The 26,856-nt window shown below is 50.8% G+C and overlaps 2 protein-coding genes across 2 annotated transcripts in view; both read left to right on the plus strand.

Moving 5' to 3' along the window:
* LOC144308597 (melanoma-associated antigen 10-like) overlaps window positions 1-26,856 on the plus strand; it is a 202,684-nt gene that overhangs the window by 31,534 nt on the left and 144,294 nt on the right. The gene's annotated exons all lie outside the window — the stretch shown is intronic.
* LOC144308352 (heat shock transcription factor, X-linked-like) lies at window positions 23,786-25,870 on the plus strand. Its single transcript, XM_077888714.1, is given in 3 exon segments — window positions 23,786-23,906; window positions 23,909-24,114; window positions 25,080-25,870. Coding segments are annotated over 3 exon segments (546 nt in total). The 3' UTR covers window positions 25,299-25,870.

The raw sequence follows: 26,856 nt of genomic DNA on the forward strand, positions 1-26,856 counted from the left end.
CCAGTCTCCATCCTTAGAAGATTGTGACTTTGGCTATATTGTAAAGACATCTCCCATAGAAGCTAATAGAGACTATCAGCTAATCACAATATTTAAGGCAGGGCAGCAAGTCGTTTCTTGAAGGGGGAATCTTATAGTCAATGACTGGATTCGCCCTATGCCTTAGAGGCTGTGGCTTAGCACTGTTGAAACGTGGGTAGGGTACCTGGGTGGCTCAATGGTTGAGCGTCTGCCTTCGGCTCAGGTCATGATCCTGGGGTCCTTGAATCGAGTCCCGCATCAAGCTCACCACTCTGCAGGGAGTCTGCTTCTCCCTCTGCCTATGTCACTGCCTCTTTCTGTAACTCTCATGAATAAATAAATAAAATCTTTAAAACAAATAAAAGAAGAAATGCGGCTATAACAGCATTGCTGTTCCTGCCTTTAAAGGCAACCCATCCACACACTCCCAAATGACATAAATTCAAGTTTTTGAGTAGGAGACGGCATCTCATTCTTAGACCCCAATAGGAGAACAAACTTCAATTTTTATTAGTAATATTTTTATTTAGGTATAATTCACATAACTAAATCCACCCCATTAAAATATGTAATTTTGTGATTTTAGTATATTCACAGGATTGCAAAAACATCACCACTGTCTGACTCCAGAATATTTTCATTACCCCAGAAAGAGTTATTCCCTTTTAAGGAATGACTTAAATGACTTCCATAGCCATTAGGAATCATTCCCTTTTACCCACAAATTCTGGCAGTAACTGATCTTCTTTCTATGTCTGTGCATTTTCCTGTTTTGGGGACTTTAACTTAGCACAATATTTGAAACTTTGATCCATGTGGAAGCAAGTATCAGTACCTCCTTCTTTTTCTTTATCTTAAGTGTTTAGTTCATTCCTTTTGAATGCATGAGTAGTAGGTCATTGTACGACATAGTACGACATTTTGTTTACCCATCTGTTGATGTACACTTGGGTTGTTTCTGCATTCAGGGTATTATGAAACACTGCTGTGAATATTCAAGCACACAATTTTGTGTGGACGCGTGTTTCAGTTCTCTTGCGTATCTATGTAGGAATGGAATTGTTAGGTCATATGATAACTTTGTGTTTAACTTTCTTTGGATCTTTCTAAGTGTTTTTCAAAGTAGCTGCATCCTTTTGCATTTACATGGGCTCAATCAAAAGCCAGAATCTAAGCCTATTGTGCCTTGTTCCTTGCTTTAGCAAATGAGATTATCTCCATGACGCTTTGTATAAATTGAAAAGTTCTACCAAGAGGTTGCCATTTTTATTGTGATGACAGCAATATACGTATCCTGCAGTAAGTCGGGGTGGTCGTGGACAATCAAATTGCCCGGGATGCTTTAGAGCTCCAGTGAGAAAATGCCTGTGACCCCTACACTGATGAACAGTGCCATGTGATGATGGCAGAAGCCGCTCCAGACATGAAGGAATTTTATTAGAACTGGCCACTGGATCATGGCAAAGGGTGATATTTGACAGATGTTATAGTGCCCTCTGGAGCATTGGGGGATCTAAGGGAGGAGTTCAGGGCCAGCCCCAAAGATGACAGTAACTACAATACCATGTGCTGCAGGAGGCTAAGGGCTTCAGGTTCACCAGAGCTCTATGAAGTACAAGTTTTACCCCCACTTTCCGAACTCTCTGTGACTTGACTGACTTTATCTTGAGGCCATACCTGAGTGTCGAGTGAGGCCAGGATTTGCAACTTTAACGAGTACTCACTTGGCATTTACAATGTGCCAGGACTGTTGTATGTGCTCTACATGGATGACTTGACTTTGTCCTCCTGACGGCCCCATTAGCTAGGTACAACAGTTATGCATGGTTTATAGATAAGGGAACTGAAGCACAGTGAGGTCAGGAGCTTCCTCAAGATCCCAAAGCTGGGAAGTGGCAGTCAGGATTCAAACCCCGGCACCTGGGTCCAGAGCCCCTGCTCTCAGCCATGTACTTGGTTGTGTCCTTTATATCTGAGTCTGATTAAATAAACTATTCTCTCTCAGAAGTAAACACATTTGTAATTACAAATTTTTGTTGTCGAGAAGGATGGGGCAAGATGGCAGAAGAGTAGGGTCCCCAAGTCACCTGTCCCCACCAACTTACATAGTTAACTTTCAAATCATACTGAAAACCTATGACATAGGCCTGAAATTTAAAGAGAGAACAGCGGGAACGCTACAAAGAGATGAGTTTGCAATTCTAACAAGGTAGGAAAATGCAAAAAAAAAAAAAAAAAGACTAAATAAAAAAGAATCCATTTTGGGACTGGCCTCCCGAGGAGCTGGGCTAAGGGGGGTGGTGAAAGACCCTGGGACATGAAAGCCCAGTTCCAGGGAAGCAGAAACTTTAACAATATTCCCTGATGGAAAGGCTCTCGCAAGGAACACGTGGAGGATCCCAGGAGGTGCAGTGGAGGCTCCAGGTTCCTGGGGTCACTAACTGAGGAAGTGCACCCCAGGGGGAGAACTCCCCACACCCCGCAGGCTGAGCGGGGTAAAGGGCAGGAGTGTGCACTTGTCGGGGCCTTGGAGCAGCTCAGGAGGTGGCTCCACGCAGAGGGGGCTATGCGGCACCGGGAGTGGGATTCCAGCAGCGCGAGCCCCGGAGCCCAGGGCAACGGGGGACACAGCCAGGATTCTGCACTACCCCCGGGACAGGCGGAGGCCGGGAGGGGCCAGGACAGGCGGGGCCGGGAGGGGCCAGGACAGCGGGGATATCCACTGGTGCCCCCGAGCTGTGCTGGTCAGCACCCCCAATCTCGGGAGCATCCAGGCCAGTGCGGACTGGGAGCTGTGGTCGTTACTGCGGGAAATGACACCAGGGCTGGAGAGCTGGATGCAGCAAGTGTGGTTGTTCCTCCTGGTGTCACCTGCGACTGGGAGGGTCGGGTTGGCCAGTGGACAGAGTCTTCACCAGGTCAACAGCTCCCACTGAGCCATGCTCCTGGCAGGGGGCACGGCAGCTCCCCCAGGTACACACACCTGAGAATCAGCACAGCAGGCTCCTCCTCAGAAGACCAGCTGGAGAGACAGGGGAAGAGCAAGTTCTCGACCCAGCAGCGCTGGAAAGCTCCAGGGCCAGTCGAGGGATTTACAGTATACAGAACCACAGGAAACCCTGCCTTTTTGTTTGTTTGTTTTGTTTCTTTCTTTTTTCTCTCTCTTTTTTTTCCTTCCTTTTTCCAATTCAACTCATTTTTAGCCACTCTTCACTGAGCAAAATGACTAGAAAGAAGAACTCACCACAAAAGAAAGAATCAGAAACAGTACCCTCTCCCAAAGAGTTACGGTTTTTGGATTACAGTTTAAAACATTATATGTTCTCATTCATTTGGGGAATATAAATAAAAGACATTTAGACAATTAGAGTACTCACCCCTAGTTCGTTTCCCAGAGTTAGGAGTCTTTCATGTTCTGTCTCCCTTTCTGATATTTCCCACTCATTTTTCTCCTTTCCCCTTTATTCCCTTTCACTATTTTTTATATTCCTCAAATAAATGAAACCATAAAGTTTGTCTTTCTCTGATTGACTTACTTCACTCAGCAAAATACGCTCCAGTTCGGAGAGAGAAAATCTTTTTTTTTTAATTTTTATTTATTTATGATAGTCACAGAGAGAGAGAGAGGCAGAGACACAGGCAGAGGGAGAAGCAGGCTCCATGCACCGGGAGCCCGACGTGGGCTCGATCCCGGGTCTCCAGGATCGCGCCCTGGGCCAAAGGCAGGCGCCAAACCGCTGCGCCACCCAGGGATCCGGAGAGAGAAAATCTTAAGCAGACTCCCCACTGATCTCAGGGCCTGACATGAGGCTCAGTCTCATGACCCCGAGATCATGATCTGAATCGAAATCAAGAATAGGATGCTCAACTGACTTAGCCCCCCAGGTGCCCCTGTATTGCTCAAATTTTTAACAAGTCGACTAGATCATTCTATTACTTATGCTACTGGAGGATTTTTATCCTGGTTAGTGTTTCATGAGCTAATTGGATCTGTGTGTGTATTTTGTCTTTTGCTGACGTTAGAAAATCCTTGCCTATCAGCTCTTCAGATATATGGTCTCCCCTGTTCTTTACCTCTTTCTTATTCTGGAACTCCAGAATAACATACAAAATACATCATTTCATATTATCTCACCACTTTTGGACACTCTATTCTATTTTTCAGTTATTGTCTTTCCTCTTTGTATTTCATTTGAATAATTTATCATTTAATTTATTTTAGTTTTACTAAAGTGATTTCTTTGGACAATAGTTCACACAATGAGGCTTTCTGGTAATATGGAAGGTCAAAATGCATATATATTATATATATATATATATCTTTATATGATTTATTTGTAAAATATGTATATACTCAAAAATTACCTCCTAGACACAAAACGGATATGTCTTAAATAATAGTGAAAGGGAATAGAAGGGAAGGGAGAAGAAATGTCTTTTATTTGGCTAAAAATGAGTTGAATTGGAAAAAGGAAGAAAAAAAAAAGAGAGAAAAAAGAAAGAAACAAAACAAACAAACAAAAAGGCAGGGTTTCCTGTGGTTCTGTATACTGTAAATCCCTCGACTGGCCCTGGAGCTTTCCAGCGCTGCTGGGTCGAGAACTTGCTCTTCCCCTGTCTCTCCAGCTGGTCTTCTGAGGAGGAGCCTGCTGTGCTGATTCTCAGGTGTGTGTACCTGGGGGAGCTGCCGTGCCCCCTGCCAGGAGCATGGCTCAGTGGGAGCTGTTGACCTGGTGAAGACTCTGTCCACTGGCCAACCCGACCCTCCCAGTCGCAGGTGACACCAGGAGGAACAACCACACTTGCTGCATCCAGCTCTCCAGCCCTGGTGTCATTTCCCGCAGTAACGACCACAGCTCCCAGTCCGCACTGGCCTGGATGCTCCCGAGATTGGGGGTGCTGACCAGCACAGCTCGGGGGCACCAGTGGATATCCCCGCTGTCCTGGCCCCTCCCGGCCCCGCCTGTCCTGGCCCCTCCCGGCCTCCGCCTGTCCCGGGGGTAGTGCAGAATCCTGGCTGTGTCCCCCGTTGCCCTGGGCTCCGGGGCTCGCGCTGCTGGAATCCCACTCCCGGTGCCGCATAGCCCCCTCTGCGTGGAGCCACCTCCTGAGCTGCTCCAAGGCCCCGACAAGTGCACACTCCTGCCCTTTACCCCGCTCAGCCTGCGGGGTGTGGGGAGTTCTCCCCCTGGGGTGCACTTCCTCAGTTAGTGACCCCAGGAACCTGGAGCCTCCACTGCACCTCCTGGGATCCTCCACGTGTTCCTTGCGAGAGCCTTTCCATCAGGGAATATTGTTAAAGTTTCTGCTTCCCTGGAACTGGGCTTTCATGTCCCAGGGTCTTTCACCACCCCCCTTAGCCCAGCTCCTCGGGAGGCCAGTCCCAAAATGGATTCTTTTTTATTTAGTCTTTTTTTTTTTTTTTTGCATTTTCCTACCTTGTTAGAATTGCAAACTCATCTCTTTGTAGCGTTCCCGCTGTTCTCTCTTTAAATTTCAGGCCTATGTCATAGGTTTTCAGTATGATTTGAAAGTTAACTATGTAAGTTGGTGGGGACAGGTGACTTGGGGACCCTACTCTTCTGCCATCTTGCCCCATCCTTCTCGACAACAAAAATTTGTAATTACAAATGTGTTTACTTCTGAGAGAGAATAGTTTATTTAATCAGACTCAGATATAAAGGACACAACCAAGTACATGGCTGAGAGCAGGGGCTCTGGACCCAGGTGCCGGGGTTTGAATCCTGACTGCCACTTCCCATCTTTGGGATCTTGAGGAAGCTCCTGACCTCACTGTGCTTCAGTTCCCTTATCTATAAACCATGCATAACTGTTGTACCTAGCTAATGGGGCCGTCAGGAGGACAAAGTCAAGTCATCCATGTAGAGCACATACAACAGTCCTGGCACATTGTAAATGCCAAGTGAGTACTCGTTAAAGTTGCAAATCCTGGCCTCACTCGACACTCAGGTATGGCCTCAAGATAAAGTCAGTCAAGTCACAGAGAGTTCGGAAAGTGGGGGTAAAACTTGTACTTCATAGAGCTCTGGTGAACCTGAAGCCCTTAGCCTCCTGCAGCACATGGTATTGTAGTTACTGTCATCTTTGGGGCTGGCCCTGAACTCCTCCCTTAGATCCCCCAATGCTCCAGAGGGCACTATAACATCTGTCAAATATCACCCTTTGCCATGATCCAGTGGCCAGTTCTAATAAAATTCCTTCATGTCTGGAGCGGCTTCTGCCATCATCACATGGCACTGTTCATCAGTGTAGGGGTCACAGGCATTTTCTCACTGGAGCTCTAAAGCATCCCGGGCAATTTGATTGTCCACGACCACCCCGACTTACTGCAGGATACGTATATTGCTGTCATCACAATAAAAATGGCAACCTCTTGGTAGAACTTTTCAATTTATACAAAGCGTCATGGAGATAATCTCATTTGCTAAAGCAAGGAACAAGGCACAATAGGCTTAGATTCTGGCTTTTGATTGAGCCCATGTAAATGCAAAAGGATGCAGCTACTTTGAAAAACACTTAGAAAGATCCAAAGAAAGTTAAACACAAAGTTATCATATGACCTAACAATTCCATTCCTACATAGATACGCAAGAGAACTGAAACACGCGTCCACACAAAATTGTGTGCTTGAATATTCACAGCAGTGTTTCATAATACCCTGAATGCAGAAACAACCCAAGTGTACATCAACAGATGGGTAAACAAAATGTCGTACTATGTCGTACAATGACCTACTACTCATGCATTCAAAAGGAATGAACTAAACACTTAAGATAAAGAAAAAGAAGGAGGTACTGATACTTGCTTCCACATGGATCAAAGTTTCAAATATTGTGCTAAGTTAAAGTCCCCAAAACAGGAAAATGCACAGACATAGAAAGAAGATCAGTTACTGCCAGAATTTGTGGGTAAAAGGGAATGATTCCTAATGGCTATGGAAGTCATTTAAGTCATTCCTTAAAAGGGAATAACTCTTTCTGGGGTAATGAAAATATTCTGGAGTCAGACAGTGGTGATGTTTTTGCAATCCTGTGAATATACTAAAATCACAAAATTACATATTTTAATGGGGTGGATTTAGTTATGTGAATTATACCTAAATAAAAATATTACTAATAAAAATTGAAGTTTGTTCTCCTATTGGGGTCTAAGAATGAGATGCCGTCTCCTACTCAAAAACTTGAATTTATGTCATTTGGGAGTGTGTGGATGGGTTGCCTTTAAAGGCAGGAACAGCAATGCTGTTATAGCCACATTTCTTCTTTTATTTGTTTTAAAGATTTTATTTATTTATTCATGAGAGTTACAGAAAGAGGCAGTGACATAGGCAGAGGGAGAAGCAGACTCCCTGCAGAGTGGTGAGCTTGATGCGGGACTCGATTCAAGGACCCCAGGATCATGACCTGAGCCGAAGGCAGACGCTCAACCATTGAGCCACCCAGGTACCCTACCCACGTTTCAACAGTGCTAAGCCACAGCCTCTAAGGCATAGGGCGAATCCAGTCATTGACTATAAGATTCCCCCTTCAAGAAACGACTTGCTGCCCTGCCTTAAATATTGTGATTAGCTGATAGTCTCTATTAGCTTCTATGGGAGATGTCTTTACAATATAGCCAAAGTCACAATCTTCTAAGGATGGAGACTGGTCAATGACTAAGCAATGAGTTGTAGCCAGGGCCACACACTTCTCAAAGCGAGGACCAGCTAGTGACTGAAAAATCCAGTGGTACACATTTGGCATACCTATAGTCAGATCATTCAAGAAAAGACAAGTGTCAAATTATTCAAATCAAGAATGAAAGAGTAGGCAATATACAAATAAAAAGGATTAGATGGAAATACTATGAATAACTGTATGCGGAGAAAGGAGATGGCATGTATAAATGTAGAGTTTCCTAGAAGACACAGAGAACCAACACTGACTCAAGAAGCAAGTCGGAATAGACCTATATAACAAGTAAAATATTGAATTACTGATCAGACACCTTGCTTTTTTTTTTTCTTTTTTCTTTTTTTTTTTTTTTTAATCAAAACCTTTTCTACAACAAGAACACTCGGGACCACACGGCTTCACTAGTAAATTATGCTTTTTAAACTTTTAAAGTTCCTCTTGGGTATGTTGTGACGAGTAACAGGTAAAGTAGTTGGAATGGTGCCTGGCACAGAGAGACTGCTTGGTTCGTATTAACTATAATCATAAAGAGTCTGTTGACTATATGGCTGAACAAATTAATGGGGTGACAAGACAGAGTCAAAAGCCACTGTGAGTGTCTGTGCTGCCTATTATTACAAGAGGCTGGGGCATGGCAGTGTGGAGAGGGCTGATCAGAATCCAAAGTACCAGGACATAGAAGGACAGAAGGCTGGGGTGGCAGGCTGAAGGATAGGCAAAGAGTGTTTAGCCCTAGGGAAGGGCCTAGGAACCAGGAGTCAGGGAGGACCGGAAAGCAGGCTTTGGGGGAAGCAAGTTTGGTAACAGGAGTTGAAAAAGGCGTCCTCCCTGAAAACCTAAGTGGTTGGGAATATCCCTAACCCATCTAAGAGATGAGCAAACTAAGGAACCATGAGTTTAGGTAATTGTTGGTTTGTAACTTTTTCGGGAGATTCCTGGGTATAGTCTGAAACTGGGTCCCATATATGGAGGGCAGGGAGAGATCAAAGAAAGGTGCAGGCCACTCCAGATCGGGAGGTAGCAGGTTTAATAAACAAGGGAACTTATATATGAGGCTTGTCTTGGGTGGCTGCAAGATGAGTCGATCTCTACATCTGCCCTCCAGAATCCTAAGAGTTTATCTAGAAGCCGTAACTGGGTTCAGTCACGACTACCATCCAGGTGGTCACAACACCACGCGGTATCTCGGGGCTACGTCCTTTGGCAGCTTCTGGGAGCAGGGAAGGTAAGCGGAATGCACAGTCCAAAGACAGGGGAGGAGGTGAGGACCCTCCCATCCCTGGGGTCCAGCTCACGAGTGAACTGGAAGTCATGCCCTCGGTGACGTCATCCAATAGTAATTGGACCAAGACCTCAATGAGAATTGGTGGAGACAGTCATAATGAAATAAAATACACTGGACACAAAGGTGATGAATATTCAAAACTCATCCCATCTTAATTCCTTTGCAATAGTTTCCAATTATCTATTCTCTTCAGGTAATTCACATATATATGAATGGTGGAAATATTAAATGCAATGGACTGAAGAGCAGTGATGCAGCAGAAGCTGTGAACAAAGCAGAAGATGGAGGAGAAAGAAAACACGCATGGGCCAGAGGGAAAAATATGTGATTTGGTAGAAAACTGCGCGGAAATAGAAGAAGGTTCAAGATATGAAATCAAAAAAATTTTGTCATGAAGGTCCCTCGAGAGGTTGGCAGAGCTTTGAACCAGGGCAGAGGCAGGATTACTGCCAACAGGTTAGGGGCAGCTCCTTCTCTGAGACAGGCAGGAAGGATGAAAGGTGGCTTGGGATGGGGGAGGGAAGCTTGGAGCTAAGAGCCCATGATCGACTGACTGAAGTTCCAAAGTTCCCTAAGAGGAAACATTCATAAATTATACATTTATTTTTTTTAAAGATTCTATTTATTTAAATGGGAGAGAGAGAGAGAGAGAGAAGCAGGCCGATGTGGGACTCGATCCCGGGACTCTGGGTTCATGCCCTGGGCTGAAGGCAGGCTCTAAACTGCTGAGCCATCCAGGGATCCCCAAATCACACATTTAAAGATTAAACAATGATGCTATAAGAAATTGCATTACTGGAGCGCCTGGGTGACTCAGTCGATTGAGCGTCTGAGTATTGATTTTGGCTCAGGTCATGATTCGGGGGTTGTGGGATCAAGCCCTGTGTCAGGCTGCAGTGCTGGGTGTGGAGCCTGCTTGGGATTCTCTCTCTCCCTTTCCCTCTGCCCCTACCCCCATTCATGTTCTCCCATTCTCTCTCTCTCTCTCTCTCTCTCTCTCTCTCATATAAATAATTAAATCTTAAAAGGAAAAAGAAAGAGATTGTCTTACTAAATCCTAGAGAAGCAACGAAGAAGAGCAATGTTTTGCGAGCCCTACCTCTGCAAAAAGTCATTGTAGGGGCAGTGTGACAGTATTTCCAAATTGGACACGGCCACCACAACCTCGTCTTACAGAGACAGTGCAGCAGAATCTTGGAGAACTTCATCATTGCTTGGGGGCAAGTGTTAAGATGAAGGGGAGACTCTGCACTGCCCCCTAAGAGCCACTTTCCTCTTCCTCCATAATCTCAAGCCTTCCCTTTCAGCTTCCTGTAAGTTAAATGTCGCCATGGGACTAAGCTCTGGCCAAGGAGACACTGGTGTCATGAAAGTGTCTCGGGAAAACGTGCAGCAGCCTTCCTGGAAGAGCCTGTGGCCTGTGCCCTTTAACCTGCTTCTTCAGTTGCTCCTCACTCCTCTTGGCTGGGACGCTTACAGGATGGCTGGAGCTAGAACAGAACCTTGGACCATGAGGGAACCTTGGGAACCCTGCCGATGAATGGTTAAGGAAAGAAGCCGGGCAGCCCGGGTGGCTCAGGCTTTTAGGCCAGGTTGTGATCCCGGAGATCCGGGATCAAGTCCCACATCTGGCTCCCTGCATGGAGCCTGCTTCTCCCTCTGCCTGTGTCTCTGCCTCTCCCTCTCCCCCTCCTTCTGCCTCGCTCTCTCTCCCTGTGTGTGTGTGTGTGTGTGTGTGTGTGTGTGTATTTGTCTCTCGTGAATAGATGGATGAAATCTTTTTTTTTTAAATTTTTTTTTTTTAAATTTTTTTTTTATTTTTTTATGATAGTCACAGAGAGAGAGAGAGAGAGGAGAGAGAGGCAGAGACACAGGCAGAGGGAGAAGCAGGCTCCATGCGCCGGGAGCCTGATGTGGGATTCGATCCCGGGTCTCCAGGATCGTGCCCTGGGCCAAAGGCAGGCGGTAAACCGCTGCGCCACCCAGGGATCCTAGATGGATGAAATCTTAAAGAGAAAACAAAGCAAGAAGCCAGAAGGACTCAGCATTCCAAAGCACTCGGTGGGCAAACAGAACCAGCAAACCAGCCCTGAGCTATCTACCTGTGGCTTCCACCTGAGAGAGAAATGACCCTTCCTGGTCTGTGAGCCGCTGTCTGTGGCCCCCACTAATCACGGCTACACCCCTTCTTAGCGGACCCAGAAAACAACTATCCCAGGCCCCTAAGGGCTCCCAGGGTCCGATGGGCGAAGAGACTTTCTGTTTCCAGCCCGGACAGAGGAACACTGACCACATTTCTAAAGCCTCGCAGTGACTTGAGGGAGTGAAAGGAATGGAGTCAACAGTGAGGCTGGGTCAAATGAGGTGCAAAGAGGGTCCTGTCCCAGGGAGGCCAGCGTGTCCACTGTCCTTGCCAGAGACCGGGTTACACCCGCCAGACCACGGGGGTGCTAAGCCTCTGACCTCCGCTCTTCTCCCCTGCCCTCTCTTTCTCTCCTGCCGCACTGACAACACTCTAAAGTCCCGGGGTGCCTGGGGGCTCAGCAGTTGAGCGTGTGCCTTCGGCTCAGGGGGTAACCCCAGGGTCCCGGGGTTGAGTCCTGTATCAGGCCCCCGCGAGTAGCCTGCGTCTCCCTCTGCCTGTGTCTCCTCCTGTCTTTCAGGAATGAATAAGATCTTAGGAAACTAAACCAACCCCTAGAGTCCTGAGGAGGAGAGATCAGCCTTCCCACTTTTCTGTGGTCCAGTGCCTGACTCTGAGCCTTACTTCCCCCAGTGGCTCACAAGTTACTGAGGAAGGGAAACATGATGCTGACAGAGACCAGGAGGATTCCAACCACGTAGGTGACAGTCTCCTTTCAGAATACTCCTCCTCATGTTTAACCTACACCACCTTGTGCTTCGGGAGTTTGCTTGCATGTGCGACAGCTGCAGCTCACCTGGGATTCTGATCCATGAAAGGGCAGCAGAATTGGCGGCCACGCGGCTTCTCCATGTGCGTAATGCCTGCTGGGTGGCTCAGGGCAAGTACGGAGAGCGTGCGTCTCCCTAAGGCCGCCGCGACGCACCTGCCCATTGCTCTGGAGTGAGGTGTCAGGAGCGCTGCCACACCCCAACACGCGGGGTCCCCATCAGCCACCGTGCGTGCGACCTGCCTGAAAGGCACACCGACGGAAAGTGGTTGGGGCCAGTCTCGGATCACCACATTGCGGCAAAGAGCAAGGGGGCGGGCGGGCCGAGGTTCTGCCCCGACCCACCTGCTTAGGGGACTCAGATCCCCCGTGGAATACTGCAAGGCATGAGTTTGTCCTTGAGGCGTAGTTGGAAGGAAGAGAAGGCGCATAGTCCACCTCAGAGCCCAAAGCTGGGACACGGGGTCGTGTTGTGTTTGGGTGCCGCTCTGTAAACTGCGGGGGGGGGGGGGGGCGGGGGGAGGCAGCTATGGCCTGGAGAGCTGGGCAGGGCTCTGTCTCTCTGAGCAGACTTCCACCCGTCTTCTAATCAGGTGCCACAAACGTTGTGCAGACCCCGTCGGCGGGCAAGCACAGACGTCCTCAACACACGAGAACAAAGCCAGGTGGCCCCAACGGAGACCAAACCTACAGGTGAAAGCGCAGGAGATACAAAGAGGCTACCACTTTATGAGCTTTGCCCATGGGCCCGGCCCTTGGATAGATCTGCCCATGTCAAGGTGTGGGATGGGAGGAAGGGGAAATCAAGGTGGCAATGCCAGCAGCCTGGTAACGCTGGCATCTGGGAGCCCAGGTCTGTCCAGTGGCACCCACTGAGTTTGAACGACACCAGGAGCCTCATACACTGCTAGGCTAGACAGTACAGTATTAGCTTTGGTCCCCTCTCGTCTTCCCTACCCGCCTCAGTCCCTGTGTCTCCACCTCACTCAGTCATCAGGGTCCACCAATTCTACCTCAGAAACATCTCTAGCTCTCTTCCTCCCTTGGGCACTGTCTGCATTCAGGCCCTGATCATTCCTTGCCTTCTAACTGGTCTCCTCTCTCAGGCTCTTGCAATGTTCCTCCACACACCAGCTGGGGAAATTTTAGAAGCCCTGACAGGACCACTGAGATAGGCTTTGGACTTTTCATAGGTAAGGGGAAGACGTCTCCAGTGGAAGACCAGCCCACATGAACCTTTACTCTGTGTGGGGACTCTGTTACTCTCCAGAGGACCCCAACAGGGCTTGCATGCTGCCACCCTGAGAGGGAGTCAGAAGCCAAGAAGTGGGCAATGAAGCAAAGTGCTTCACTGGAAGCGAAGCTTCCATTTATGGAAGCCCCAAGAAATGCGGGCCTCTTTCCTCCTCTGTCCTCTATGCAAATGCTCAGTGCTTTCCAACTCTTAAAAATAGTGTTTCCACTTCATATATACCACCTTTCATCAGAGGGTCTCACAAAAGGAGCTCAAAACCTTTTCCTCACAGACTCTTGAGCCACATCCCTGTCTGAGCAATGCCCACGCAGGGGCTCAGGAAGGGAGGAGACCGGGTTCTGGCCCTTCCTTGGGAGGTTTTCATGTCGCATCTGAATTCCTTCCTGGCTCCCTGAAATCCCAGGTAGAACCCCATTGAACAAGAAGAAAAGTAACAGCATCTCGTATGAGAGAGAGAAAGGGGGTGGGGAGTGACAAAGAAAGGCAGAACGTAGAAGAACCAAATGGTTAACCGTGGCTATTACCCCCTCTGGGAGAGTGAGCATGGGGCTAGAATGGTTAATGGTTCCTCCATTCACTTCTGGGCTGTACGAGTTTTTACTTTGTTATTTATTTATTTATTTATTTATTTATTTATTTATTTATTTATTTATTTAGCAAGAAGGTATAGCTATTTAGGGCTTAGGTAATAGCAAAAAGCAATCTCTTAATAACAGCAAATATGAATACTGGTGAAAAGAGTAGTGAAGAATTTTGACAGGTAGTATACTAGTACCGAACTGTATGGCTTCACGTTTATGAGGAATCTAAAGAACAAAACCAATGAATAAACCAAGAAAAACCGAGATGGACTCATAAAAACAGAGGACAAACTGGTGACCACCAGAGGGGAAAGGGGTGGGAGACAGTAGAAACGGGCAAAGGGGTTGAAGAGGTACAACTTTCTAGTTACGAAATAAATGAGTCACAGAGATGAAAAGTGCAGGATAGGGAATACAGTCGATAATACTCTAATAACCGCGCATGGCAACAGAAGGGGACCACACTTATCATGGTGAGAGCACTGAGTGACTCACAGAAATGTCAAACCTCTACGTTGTACACCCGAAACAATATAAAATGGCATGTCAACGGCATTCCATAACACAAAAGAACTCAAACCCCCGAGATAGTACTGAACATTTATATTGAATATAATATAGACTAATATTATATTTGTTTTTGAGACGCTGTGTGTCTCAAATTGAAAGATATTGAAAGGAAAAGATTTTTAATGATATGTTTTCAATTAAAGTTTCTTATATCTTGATTGTGGTGATAGTTACATGGTTTAATGTCAAAAGTCAGAACTGCACGATAAAAAATGGTGATAGTCAATTATGTCTCTCAATTACGTCTCCAAAAGTTAGTAAAACAATAAGTACCGCCAGAAGGTTAATTGTTCACGAGCAACTACCACTTCTAATTGAGGATTTCTGGAGCATAAGCCTGTTTATCAGCTTACATACAGTATTTCATGGTGAGCTTGATAGTGTCATCAACACCATTTTACAGATGAAAGAACAGATGCTCAGAGATGGAATTTGCCCACCCATGTGACTGCTAAGCAGCTGATCTGGGATTTGAGTTCACGACCGTGTGACATCCCGCCCCTGAACCACCCTCTAAATGCCCATCGACATGGCCCACGTGAGATGGTGCACTCCATCCCTCGGGGCTGTGTTTGCTGCTGACGCCCTTGGCCTCTGGGGAGAATCTGCGGTGAATTCATTGCAACTGTGTATTCAGGGGTCATCTTCACGTCCAAAGGCAGCAACCTTACACCTCCTGCCCACACTTCCACCACCCTGTCCCAAAGCAACCTTGGTGGCTAATGCTGCAGGTGTCCACCTGGTCAAGTCCTGACTAACCACCTGCCCCCAGATGGACCAGCCCCATCTAAATGAAAACCGGAAGCAGTTGGGTCCACCTAGCAAGGCCTGGCCTGTATTCTCTCCACATCCACAGGCTGGGCTATGGCGTGCTCTCCCATCTCCAGGGCAGCGCCCCACCCCAACACCAGTTGCCTTTTGTGGGCCCAAACATCGTTCCAGGAAACTCAGGGAACAGGAGTGACATGTCAAATGATTATTTGCTTGCTGGTTTGTAGGCTCAAGCAAGCCAGGTGTCCTGCCTGTGGGAGGGAGGAAAACACCTCTGTGCCAGGACAGTTAAGGGCAGCAGGGACTCAGCAGGCACTGGGCTGCAGGAGACCTGTTGGCCATCGAAAGTCCCTGCACTGCCCTTCTGTCACCCACTGCTCAGACACAAAACCCAATGGGCGAGTGGGGATGCGAGCAGTACAGTGAGCCTGGCCGCTGGCACCTGCCAGGAGCTAGAGACGGGTACTGGGGGACGGGGTTGGGGTTGGGGTCCTGGAAAAGAGCACAGGATCAGCGGAAGAGTGTGAGCTCGGGAGAAGGCCAAGGATCCTGAGAGGGCACAGGGTCTGGGGAGAATTGCGCTCAGTTTGAGGAGGGGCTGCGAATAGGGTAGGGCAGCGGGGCACTCCTGTGTCTGGAGAAAGCTGCAGGGTCTGAGGTCAGAAGAGGAGGTGGGATGGAGGGGTGCAGGGTAAAGTGCAGTGAGCAGATTTCTGGGAGAGGGGCAGGGAACGGGATCTGGGGAAAGGGCACCGGACCAGGAGAGAGCAGCAGAGTCTTGGGCGGGGCACAGGGTCCTGGGGATTTGAAGAGGACCTGGGAGGGAGGTGGGGAGGGCGATGTGATCCAGGAACAGCCTGCAGAAGGGCAGGGGGTCCTGGGGAGGGGCTTGGGGCTTGGGGCAGGAGCACAGGGTGAGAGACAGTGCTTGGCATTGGGACAACTGACCGGATCCAGGGAAGGACTCGGGTCTAGGGAAGGAGTACAGTATCCAAGCAGGGCACACACAGAGCGTGGGGAGGGACGTGGAATTGGGACAGGGGTTGAGGACCCAGGAAAGGAAGAAACAGAGTCCAGAGTAGAAGCTCGGGGTCCTGAGGAGGGACTCAGATTCCTGAGGAGCACGAAGTCGCAGGTATAGGACCTTAGGGGACTGAGTCAGCACTTCACCTGCTTCAGATGTAGTCCTTGTCCACTTCCCAGGAAATGTACCAGACGATCACATAGAGGATGAGCAGGATCGCGAAGAAGAGCAGAGCCACGAAGATGGCCTTGGTCACGGGGGAGAACAGGTCTTGCATGGTCCAGCCAAGGGGGTGTCCCATGGCCCTGAAGGGGGGACCAGGACCAGAGAAGCACCAGGTGCCACCTGCACCTGCACAGGCAAGGAGCCCTGGCGGGGAGGAATCTTGCCCAGCTGCGTTCCTGGCAGCAGCAGTGCCTGCGCAGCACCCCAAGGCCCTGGGCCAAAGGCTTGGCCAGTGCAGGCTAGGGCACATAGAAGTCTCCGTTTCCCCTAGCAGAGACCCTCTGGGAGGGGTGGGCCAGTCGGAATTAAAGGAGCTAAGGGCCGAAAGAGGACTGGCAGGAACTGGAAGGGCACCTCCAGAGTGGGCTCGGCATCTCCTTGAGGACCCGAGGCTGCGAAGAATGGTAGGGTATCCCCCGTTTGCCCCAGAGTGTCCCTAAAAGACGATTCCCCTCCTCTCTCCAGCACTTCGGGAACAAACCTATCAGGGAGGTCACAAGCTAGCCCCACCCCCACATCTACACCCTGCCCACTGTAGCTTGTGATGTGCTGAATATAGGGGCCTTGTGTCTTCAATGGTCAGGAGTCATCAGGCAGGATTTCTTGAGTGGAGACTTTGTAGAAAGTCCCATTACTGAGCCTGTGCTACAAGCCAGAGTTTCTCCATCCCTTCTGAGCACGATTCTCTCCGCTCTTCAGGAGAAACTTTTTCAGGGCTGAATAACAAATACCAGCTTACAGCCAAAAGGGAATGAACCTTTCTAGTCCCACCTCCACCCCCTTCCTGAAAGCTCTGTTCTTGGTTTTCTCCTGCTCTCCAGGTGCTTTCTCAGGTGGAGACAGGCAAATAAATAATCTGTGACTTCTGTACTCCGCACACTCGATCTAGCCTAGTGTAGCAGGTGGGGAACGTGGCATTTTACAAATGGAGACGGCAGAAACAGGAGCGTCAGATTTGAGGATATGAGCTGCACAGGCCAGATCCCCTGTCGCTCCCACAGCTGCCAACCTGAGAGGTAGCAGTGACTGTGGGGAGAGCATTGCCGTCGGAAGGGCCAAGACCACTGTCGCTTTTGGGATGTCGGATGCGATCTCTCTGTTGTGAGAGTGGATGTCTCCCAACAGGGCGAGCTCAGTTCAAGCCAGGGTTATTTTTCCTTGGTCTCTGCTGTCATATTCCTGGATTCCTCGCTGCTTTCCTGAGTCAGTTTACCTTGATTTTCTGGACTGAATCTTTTCCCATTTATATAGCCACTGCCCTTCCTCCGCATCAGGCCAGTCCAGGGACAATCCACTTTGTTAGATATTAAGTGCCCACTATGTACAGGGAACCAAGAGGCTGCGGCAGGCAAAGCAGCGATTGCTAAGACAGAATGTAGGATTCGAGTCTAGTGGAGTCCAAAGAAAAGCACGCGAACACCTAGGGCAGAGGCACCCCAAAAGAGGTGTGCAGATGAGAGGTGGAAGGGTGAGATTGGGTCTCCGTGGCAGAACAGGGGAAGGCTCCATGGAAGAGGCAGCCATAGGAGAGAGAGGGGGAAGGTCGCCGCAGGGGGAAAAAATATCCAAGCAAAATTTAAGTGCAAAGGGCCGTCCTATTTGGAAGTGGTGATGGGGCCCTCTGTGGCCAGGACCCAGAGTGCATGGGACAGAGCATGGCGAAAGGATCACTGGAGTGCTGTCCTGGAAGGGGCCGGGTGGGTTATACAAATGAAGGGAGGTGTTCAACTGTGGCAGAAACATTGAGCCAGCGGGGGCCAAGTGTTGTCAGTGCTTCTAACTTTTGAGAGAGCTCAAGCTGTCATTCCAGACTTTGATGTGGCATCTCCCAATTTTAAATGCTGGTGATCATTGTGGAAATGATAAGGTATCCAGTCTTTATCTCCCACACTGGCATGCCCCTTCCCTGTTTCCCCACATGGGACTCCCTCTGCTTTTCCTTGCCCTCTGCATCCTGGGGCCATGTGGTGCCCGGCAGAGGTGGCATTTGTGCGTAACAGGTGGTAGATGGGAAGGAGTGGATGGAGGAACGCCTGGGTGGCTCGGTGGTTGAGCATCTGCCTTTGGCTCAGGGCGGGATCCTGGGGTCTTGGGATCGAGTCCCCCACAGGGCTCCCTGCAGGAAGCCTGCTTCTCCCTCTGCCTGTGTCTCTGCCTCCCTCTGTGCATGCCTCTCAGGGATACAAAAATAAAATGTTTAAAAAAATATTCCGTTTGTATATACCACATTCTATACTCTGTTTTAAAAAGATTTTATTTTTATTTGAGAGAGAGATAGATCATGAGTAGGAATGGAAGGGGCGGTGGGAGAGCAGGGGGCCCGACGTGGGGCTCAATCCCGGGACCCTGGGATCATGATCTGAGCTGAAGGCAGACGCTTAACCAACTGAGCCAGCCAGGTGATCCTGTACTTTCTTTATCCATTGACCCACTGATGGACACATAGGTTGTCTCTGCGTCTTGGCTATTGTGAAAAAATGCTTCTACGAACATGGGAGGGGTGTGCAGATATCTTGTCAACACAGTGTTTTCATTTCCTTTGGATATATTCCCTACAACGGAGTTGCTGGATGGTACGGGAGTTGTACTCTTTCTAAAATTCTTAATGGCTGAAGTCTGGGAATTGAGAGGCCATGACTCTGTGACTTCGTGATTTGCTTTCGTTGACTTGGTCTAGAACTTTTCTGGTTTTGTAAATCAAGTGACAATTTACCGGGCTTTCTATCTATTTCACTTGTCAGAACAGCATGATCAACTAGCCAGCACATAGATCTGCACATGTCAGACTATTCTGATAGCTGCCTTGACGCTGCTGTCCAGTACCATAACCACACTCACCTGGCCTTCGGCACTTGGGGGCTGCCCCTTGACCCCTGCCACCTGAGGAGTCCTATGCATTTAGGTTTCCCAATTTAGTGACTCCACGTCCCACCTTAAAGTCTGGGCTGTGGAGAAGAACAATCACAGAGCCCTTCAAGGATGCTGGGGTTCCCTTCATAAATTTATTTCTCACAGCTTTGGTGAAGGGCATGTCCATTGGACCTCGCAGTATGTGGATAGGTCTTAGATGACAATCCCCCTGGAGCTTTGTGTCCCTTCCTCTATATTAAACCAAGACAGTCCTGGCATTTCCAACCCACTCATTATAGGCCACCTTTCGGTCCAGGTTTCAGCCCACAAACTGTTAGAACTTTCTAACTACCAAAGCTGCAACATTACATGCAGTCGATTTCTTCTCCAGTTAATTAATTTCTATTCCTCAATTGTTGAATATTTTAATTCTGAAGGGTGTTGGATTTTGTCAAGGGCTTCTTCAGTTGTTGTTTTTTTTTTTTTTTTTTTTTTTAAGATGATCATGTGTCTTCCCTCCTTCATTCTGTGGATATACCCTATTTGATTGCTTTTCATGTGTTGAAACAATCCTGCTGGTAGTCAGCAAAGGGGAAATTTAGGTGGGCTCAATTTTCACTGAAGCCCCAAGCTAGAATCTCCAGGTTCCTTAAAGTGGTCCAACCTCTGACTCATAGGCCTGCGGGAGTCAAGGTAGGGAGGGTAACAAGGCTCCAGGTAGACAGGGATAAATCCCATTCCAGTATGATGTAAAATCCTTTTTTTTATATATATAAATTATTTTTTATTGGTGTTCAGTTTGCAAACATCTAGAATAACACCCAGTGCTCATCCCGTCAAGGGCCCACCTCAGTGCCCGTCACCCAGACACTCCCATCCCCCGCCCACCTCCTCTTCCACCACCCCTAGTTCGGACAAACATTATATGGTCTCATTCATTTGGGGAATATAAAACATAGTGAAAGGGAATAAAGGGGAAAGGAGAAAAAATGAGTGGGAAATATCAGTAAAATCCTTTTTATATGCTACCGGATTCAATTAGAGAGGATTTTGTTGAGGATATTTGCATTTATACTCATAAAAATATTGATCTATACTTTCTTTTCCTGTGATACCTTTTTCTAGGTTAGTTTTTGGAGTAGTTCTGGCATCATATAATGAGTTAGGAAGTGTTCTCTTTTCATCTTTCTGTAAACACTTCATGGGATTCACCAGTGAAGCCATATGGTTTGAAGCTTCTCTGGTGGAAGTGTTTGGTGACTAATTCAATATCTTGTGTTGTAGGTCCATTCGGTTTTTCTACTTCTTTTTGAGCTAATTTTTCTACTTTGTATCTTGGACATTTGTTCTAGGACTTCGTCCATTTTTTCATCCTAGCTAATTTCTCGCTATGCTGTTTGTAGACTCTCTTATCCTTCTTTTCTTGTAAGGTCATTAGTAATGTCTCTCTTTCATCCCTGATTCTGAACATTTTGGCGGTTTTCTCATTACTTTCATGGAAGAGGGATATTAGGAGGTTATTTCTTTAACATTTTGCTGATGTCATTGCTTGTGTCATTGCTTATGTGGCCGTTAAATGCATTTGGAAAGCCCTCTAATCATCATTGGTAACTCTCCTTGGGAGACTGATTGCAATGATTTCCAGTGAATGATCTGATTCATCTCATAAGTTATTCCATAGAATTTGTCTGACTTTGAAATACCAAATTTTTACCAATATCTAAATGTGTATTATATCTCAGGCGTTGAAGTGAACATAACCTTGAAAGCTCACTGCTCCAAGGAATGGACATACACTGTTCTGTGACATGGAACAAACTTTTCAGGCAGACAATAAATGTACTGCTGAGGATCTGGTGGGGTTTTACCTACATTTTCATAAGCAGAACTATATTCTCAGCTCACAAAGGTTTTGTAACAGGGTCGATGTCACAAGATGAACTGTCCTGATATGACTGGCGTGGGGAAACCAGACAGACCCTCCAAGGACAGAGCAAGGAACAACAGATGAACGTATGTCTCTTTAGGGATGGCTGATGGCCTGGTAGGTAGGCAGCATTCTGCTCTAAGACAGTCAATTGACAGTTTGGATTCTGGAATTTGGTAGTCAACCTCAAGTGTTTCAAGGTACGAATTCAAGGTGGGGAATAATGAGGACATGGGAAGATTGAAGAGACGCCTAGGACTTGGATCACAGCTGGATTCTGGTGGGCAGGACCCTCCACCGAAGGGACTTGGGGAGGTGTGTACTCCTTAGGACATTAGTCAGCAAAGGGGAAATTAGGTAGGCTCTGTTTTCACTGAAGCCCTGAGCAAGGACTCCAGGTTCCTCAACGTGGTCTGCCTCTGACTCGTTGGTGAGATGGAGGCAAGGTTAGGAGGGTACTATGGCTCCAGGTGGACAGGTTTCATGGCTGTAGCGCAGGGAACATCATTACCTATACTGCAGGACTTAGTCAGAACTTGGGGATGTGCTTGGAGTTACATTTATGCTATAGACACGGGAGGCTGTAACATCTCTTCCCTCCTGCAGCTGTCTCTTCCGATCCACCAAAGAAACCTCGGGCTCCGAGAGCTGCTGGGAGAGCCGCGAGTGAGCACAGAGGGACGCAGATCCTCCAGGCTGAGAGTCTCCTGCCTGAGAACAAGCAGTCGTTTGTTATAGGAGGGACAGGGGCACCGATGGACTCATCCAGGAGAGGAGGGAGGGTTTAATGCAGGGGGCGGCAGATGTGTCTCAGCCTGGCCCCACTGACGCCCAGCACCCCAGTACGACCGGTCCCTGGGTCCCGGCAACCTGCTGTCTCCGGGAGAGAGGAGGAGCATCTGGAGTGGCAAAGCCTTCCCTGCCTGGTGTGTGACAAAGGTGGCACAGTCCACTAGTTTTGCTCCCTGCAGCTGTTCAATAAACCGATTCCTCCATTTACATGCTACCGTGTCTATCGTACTTTAGACGTGGTCCAGGATACAGGAACTCCCAGCCAGCGTGCACATGGCCTCGGGCAGCCACAGGAGGCCAAACATCTCTAATAAATCCTCAGGTACAGCCTGAACGGACAGAGTTTAGAGTGAAACACAGACACCCTGGAGACTCGACCTCTGGCTGGGGACCACAGACCCATTTGTTACAGCTGAGGAGCCTGCTGAGAGGATTCTCGAGTCTTGAGACAGTTTACCCTGAAATGGGCACTTTGGTGGTCCCGAGGCATTGCCCGGTGACACCAGGGGCTGAGGACCGCTTACGTTGTCGTAAAATGCCCTGTGATTTCTGGCTAGCTCGCCCTGGCTGGCTCTGCGCCAACTCAGGTGGCATTTCAGCCTAGGGTTTTCACCCACTGGTGACGGAATGTGCCTTACTAGAAGTCAGTGGCCACAGACTATTTAGGACTTGCTTTAGAAAAAATGCTCTCAAGTCTGGAGACACAGAAATCTCCGGAGGTCATCCAGTGCCAAGCCAGAATCGAGTTGGGGAGGAGTTGGCCGTGCACGAGGGGGAGAATGTGCTAGAGAGGCTTCTCTGCCTGGCCACCTCTTACTGATCCTCCCAGCTGCACAGCCCAGAGAAGGATCTCGGAGCTCATACCCCGGGCACTAGTCAGGACTGGTGTCCCTGCTATGTTAGTCAAGTGATGTAAGCCCGGTGTGAGGCCAGCGGCCCCCACCCTGTCACGGAGAGCCCAGGACCTTCCTGGGAGTCAGTGGCGGGGTGCGGAGGAAGGACCTGTGCAGGCCGTGTGAGTCACGGAGAAGGCGGCCTCTGCATCCTCCTCCTCAGTCTGCAGGGTGTAGGCGGGGCACCTGGCCAGGCCACGCACCTGAGGAGCAGTTGGCCATGTGCCTTCCGGGGACCCACAGTGGGTGGTGCGGAAGGGTCCCCGTGGAGGACCTTGCCGCCCTGGCTAGGACCCTGCTAAGAGGAGCACGTGGCCGCGGCCTTGACCCTGGTCAACCAGCGGGGCGCGTGTTCCTTGCTGGAAAGCCTGAAACTTGATGAGGTGCAGAAGGCCCAGGGGCCCAGGGGCCCAGGGGCCCAAGGAATGAGCCGTGAGCCACTCAGTCAGCATGTGCATGTGTGGGTGCGGGGCAGCCGCGCCCCCGGATGGGGGGCAGAGGGCCCGCGAGTGTTCGGCTCGATCGTCAGGCGCGTTCTGTAAAGCGGTGGACGACCCTGTGGGCCCCAAAGGGTGGCGAGCAGCCAGGTGGCCCGTGCGGCCAGCCCTTTGTCATGTCACTGGCTGGCTGTTGGTGATGTCACCCCCAAGTGTCCTCAGCCCCTTTGTGCTGTCCCAGGCAGCCCTGCCGTCAGCGGGGACTGCTGGCCATGCCACACTGTCCTGTGTACAGAGATGAAGGACGGGCCACTGCTCAGGATGGCTCGCGAGGAGGACGGCCATCCGACAGGCCCGGGGCCGGGCCAGCACAGGGAGCCACCTCCGCCAGAAGCCGCGGCTCCCGCCACCTGGCAGAGCAGTGCTCTTGCAGCAGAGTCGCCCTGACCGGTCCCCTGGCGGCCGAGGACCCCAGCTTCAGGCTGCTCCTGGAAGAGAACACGTTCTAAGCCCTGGCCCAAGAGCCTCTGCTCAAGAGGCTCCGCACCATGGAGGACGCGCTGTTGGTGGCAGGCAGCAACCTGCTCTGTCTGCCCTTTCCCAAGAAGCTGTGGAGGCTCCTCAACAGCAGCCGGTTCACGTCCATCTGGTGGGAGGACAGGAAGAGCATCGCCTCAAAGAGAAGCTGTTTCAGAAGGAGATTCTGGAGTGGGACAGGCCTGACAAGGTGTTTGAGTCCGACTGCACGAAGAGCTTCATCCGGCAGCTGAACCTCTATGGATTCAGCAAACTGCGCCAGGACGTGCACACATCCTTCTGCCTCACCAACTGCTTCACCGGGGGAGTGGGACCGGGGCCGGTCCGTGTCCTGAGCAAGGTAACGGCACCCCTCGGGCCCCGCCGAGCAGAGCCGTGGGCACTGGGGCGCTGGGGCCAGGGACGGGGGGCTGGGAACCCCGGGACCACCGCCAGGGAATCAGGGCCCGTGTCCCCCAGTGGCCGAGGGGCGGCACCGGGGAGCGAGCCCTGGATGAGGTCCCAGGACAGTGCCCAGTGGGTGGGGCGTTGTGTTCAGATACCCCATGAGGGACATGTGTGACCTGGAGCAGATGCGGGAGAGGGAGAGTGGGCAAGGAAGGAGGCCCCCAGGGTTCTCCCCAGGAAACACTATCCCCCCTTGCCCCACCTTTCCTATTTCTTTGTTTCTCATTCGGTTTGGTGTCCCTGTGAGATGAGGGGCACCGGCTCAACTGGCCGTGCCCATGGCTTCGCAACCCCTGGGGGTGGAGGGCCACCCCGAGTGCCACCCGGCCCTTCCACCCCTCACTCCCAGAAGCCCCGCCCTCCTGCCCTCCTGCGGGGGTCCGCCACACAAGGTCCTCGGTGGCTGTGCACACCCACCCCAGTCCTGTAGCTCCGAGTCAGAGCTCTGTGGGGGCCGGGTCGCCTGGCCAGGGCAGTGTCATCCCCGAGCACCGTGGGCAGCCGGCCGAGGGTGGAAGGATGGGCCCCGGAGGCCGAGAGCCAGGGACACCCAGCCAGGGGGTAGTCGGATGGCCCTGATGCTCCTTCAGGAAGCCCCTACCCCTCTCCCCTGCGGGCTTGTCCGCATCCCCAGCGCAGGTGGCTCTTGTCCTCCCCCAAGGGCACTGGGGCTTTCAAGTCAGCGAATGTGGCCTAGGGAAAGCAGGGGCACAGCTTCCCTTTGGGGCTGCGACCTCTGGAGAGGGAGGCCCTGGAACCCCTGGCTCGGAGCCCGGAGGCACCCAGAGCGGCCTTGCCGGTGCCCCGGGCCCTGTCGTGACCTGGAGTTTCTGTCCCCCTTTCCATTCGGAACCTCAGTTACAGTTCTACAGCAGCCCTCTCTTCAGGAAGGACTGCCCCCACCTGCTGAAGAAGAGGAGAGCGGGCGTGAAGGCGGCCCAAAGGCAGGAGGAGGACAAGGCTGAAGGGCTGGGAAGCCCAGCGGAGGCGGATCCCGCCATCGGGCACCAGAGGAGCTCCTGTCCCCTGCGGAGCACCAGCCGGAGCAGCAGCGGGAGCAGCAACAGGAGCTGGTGAGCGGCCAGGATCATCGCCGTCCCGCTGCCCAGGACAGGAGCAAGTCTGCCCCTCCCGCCCCAGTCAAGAGCGAGTCCGCCCCTCCCGCCATCCTCGGGGCGGCTGCTGAGCGCCCCCCCGACCCATCGCGGTGCCGAGTACCAGCCCTAGGACACCGGTGCGCCCGTGGCTCTCGTGGCTGACGTGGCCGTACCCGTGGCGGTGCCCCGCCCTTGCCCGTGCTGTGCCTCGCCCTGCCGCCCCTGCATATGTACCCTCATCCACCGCCGCCCGTGGACCTGGCTGCTGTTCCCCCTGTGCTGCTGCACCTTCCTCCCTTGTGTTCCCCGGGATGATGCCTCTGTGCCACCCGTGGGTGCCTGTCGAGGCCGCAGGGCCCATTGACCCCATGCCCTCCATTCCTCCTCCCTGGCCCCGTTCCCCTACTGCCTGGTCTGCCACTGTTTCCTGGGATACCTGCCACCTATGGCTGGGCGCCCAGACTGCCCCTACAGCGCTCCCTACCGCAGCTAGAGGGCTCCCACCTCGGGCGGGGCAATAAACCGGACGGTGACCGGGCTGTTGTCTGCTGAAGCCAGGTACTCCCGGCCTCTGGGACGTTTCTTCTCGAGCAGCTGGGAGGCCTCAGCTCCGTCTGCTGCCCTGGGTGAAGATGGAGTACAGCCTGCCACTGCCGTGTGCGGGGCCCTGTGCGCACTTAGGTGCCCGGGGTCCCGCCTCTGCTCCTACAGAGGCCCGTGGAGGCACTGGGCAGGCATGAGAACCGAGCATCGGGGCCCCAGGGGTAACCGGGGCCTTGTGCTCCTGCCCAGCAGGCCCATTTCCCTCTCCGGTGGGGGCCTGGGTCCCACGGGGCCTTCGCGTTCCCCACACCAAGAGGTCAGTTCTCCCCAGGGCAGAGGGCTCAAAGGCGGCCCCCCAGTATGCAGCGCCCAGGTACGGATGGGGACAAGCGCCCCCAGAGCCCTCCAGCGTTGCTGTGCAGGGGTGCTCGTGGGTGCCCGGGCAGCAGCATCTACGCTTGGCTTTTGCTGCAAGAACTGGACCTGGGACTCTCTCTCTCTCTTGAATGAAATGTTTCAAGGGTGCTCTGGGCCAAACCTGGAAGGACAAAGCCCCGGTTGCCGGGGTGTCCCTCTTCTATACAACGCACTGTTTTAGCGATGAACCTCTTTAAAAGGCGATTGTCTGAAGGAGCCTAGGAAATGAGCGTCCACAATCTCCCCAGAGCAATTAAGTGTCCTGGACCCCAGGAGGCCTCCGACATCAGGCAGAAGGGGATAGTGAGGGGTGCCTCCCGCCAGAACCACAAGGCATCCCTCTCCTCTTTTCCATTGCATGGCAGGTAGGGTGTCCCCCCAAGAAGGGGCAAGAGCCCGTAGGACATGCACACGGTCCGACGTGGTCACTGAGCCCTCATTCCCCTGAGTGTAGCACTGCTCTGGCCACGGCGAATCACTCCGGCCCAGCCCGCTCCCTTCGGAACTGACGCTCACACCCACATCCTCATCTTTCCTAAGATTCCTTACCCCGGGGAGTCCTCAGCTCATAGGTGGTA

The sequence above is a fragment of the Canis aureus genome, chromosome X (assembly GCF_053574225.1).
Source record: "Canis aureus isolate CA01 chromosome X, VMU_Caureus_v.1.0, whole genome shotgun sequence".
In the NCBI taxonomy this organism is placed as follows: domain Eukaryota; kingdom Metazoa; phylum Chordata; class Mammalia; order Carnivora; family Canidae; genus Canis; species Canis aureus.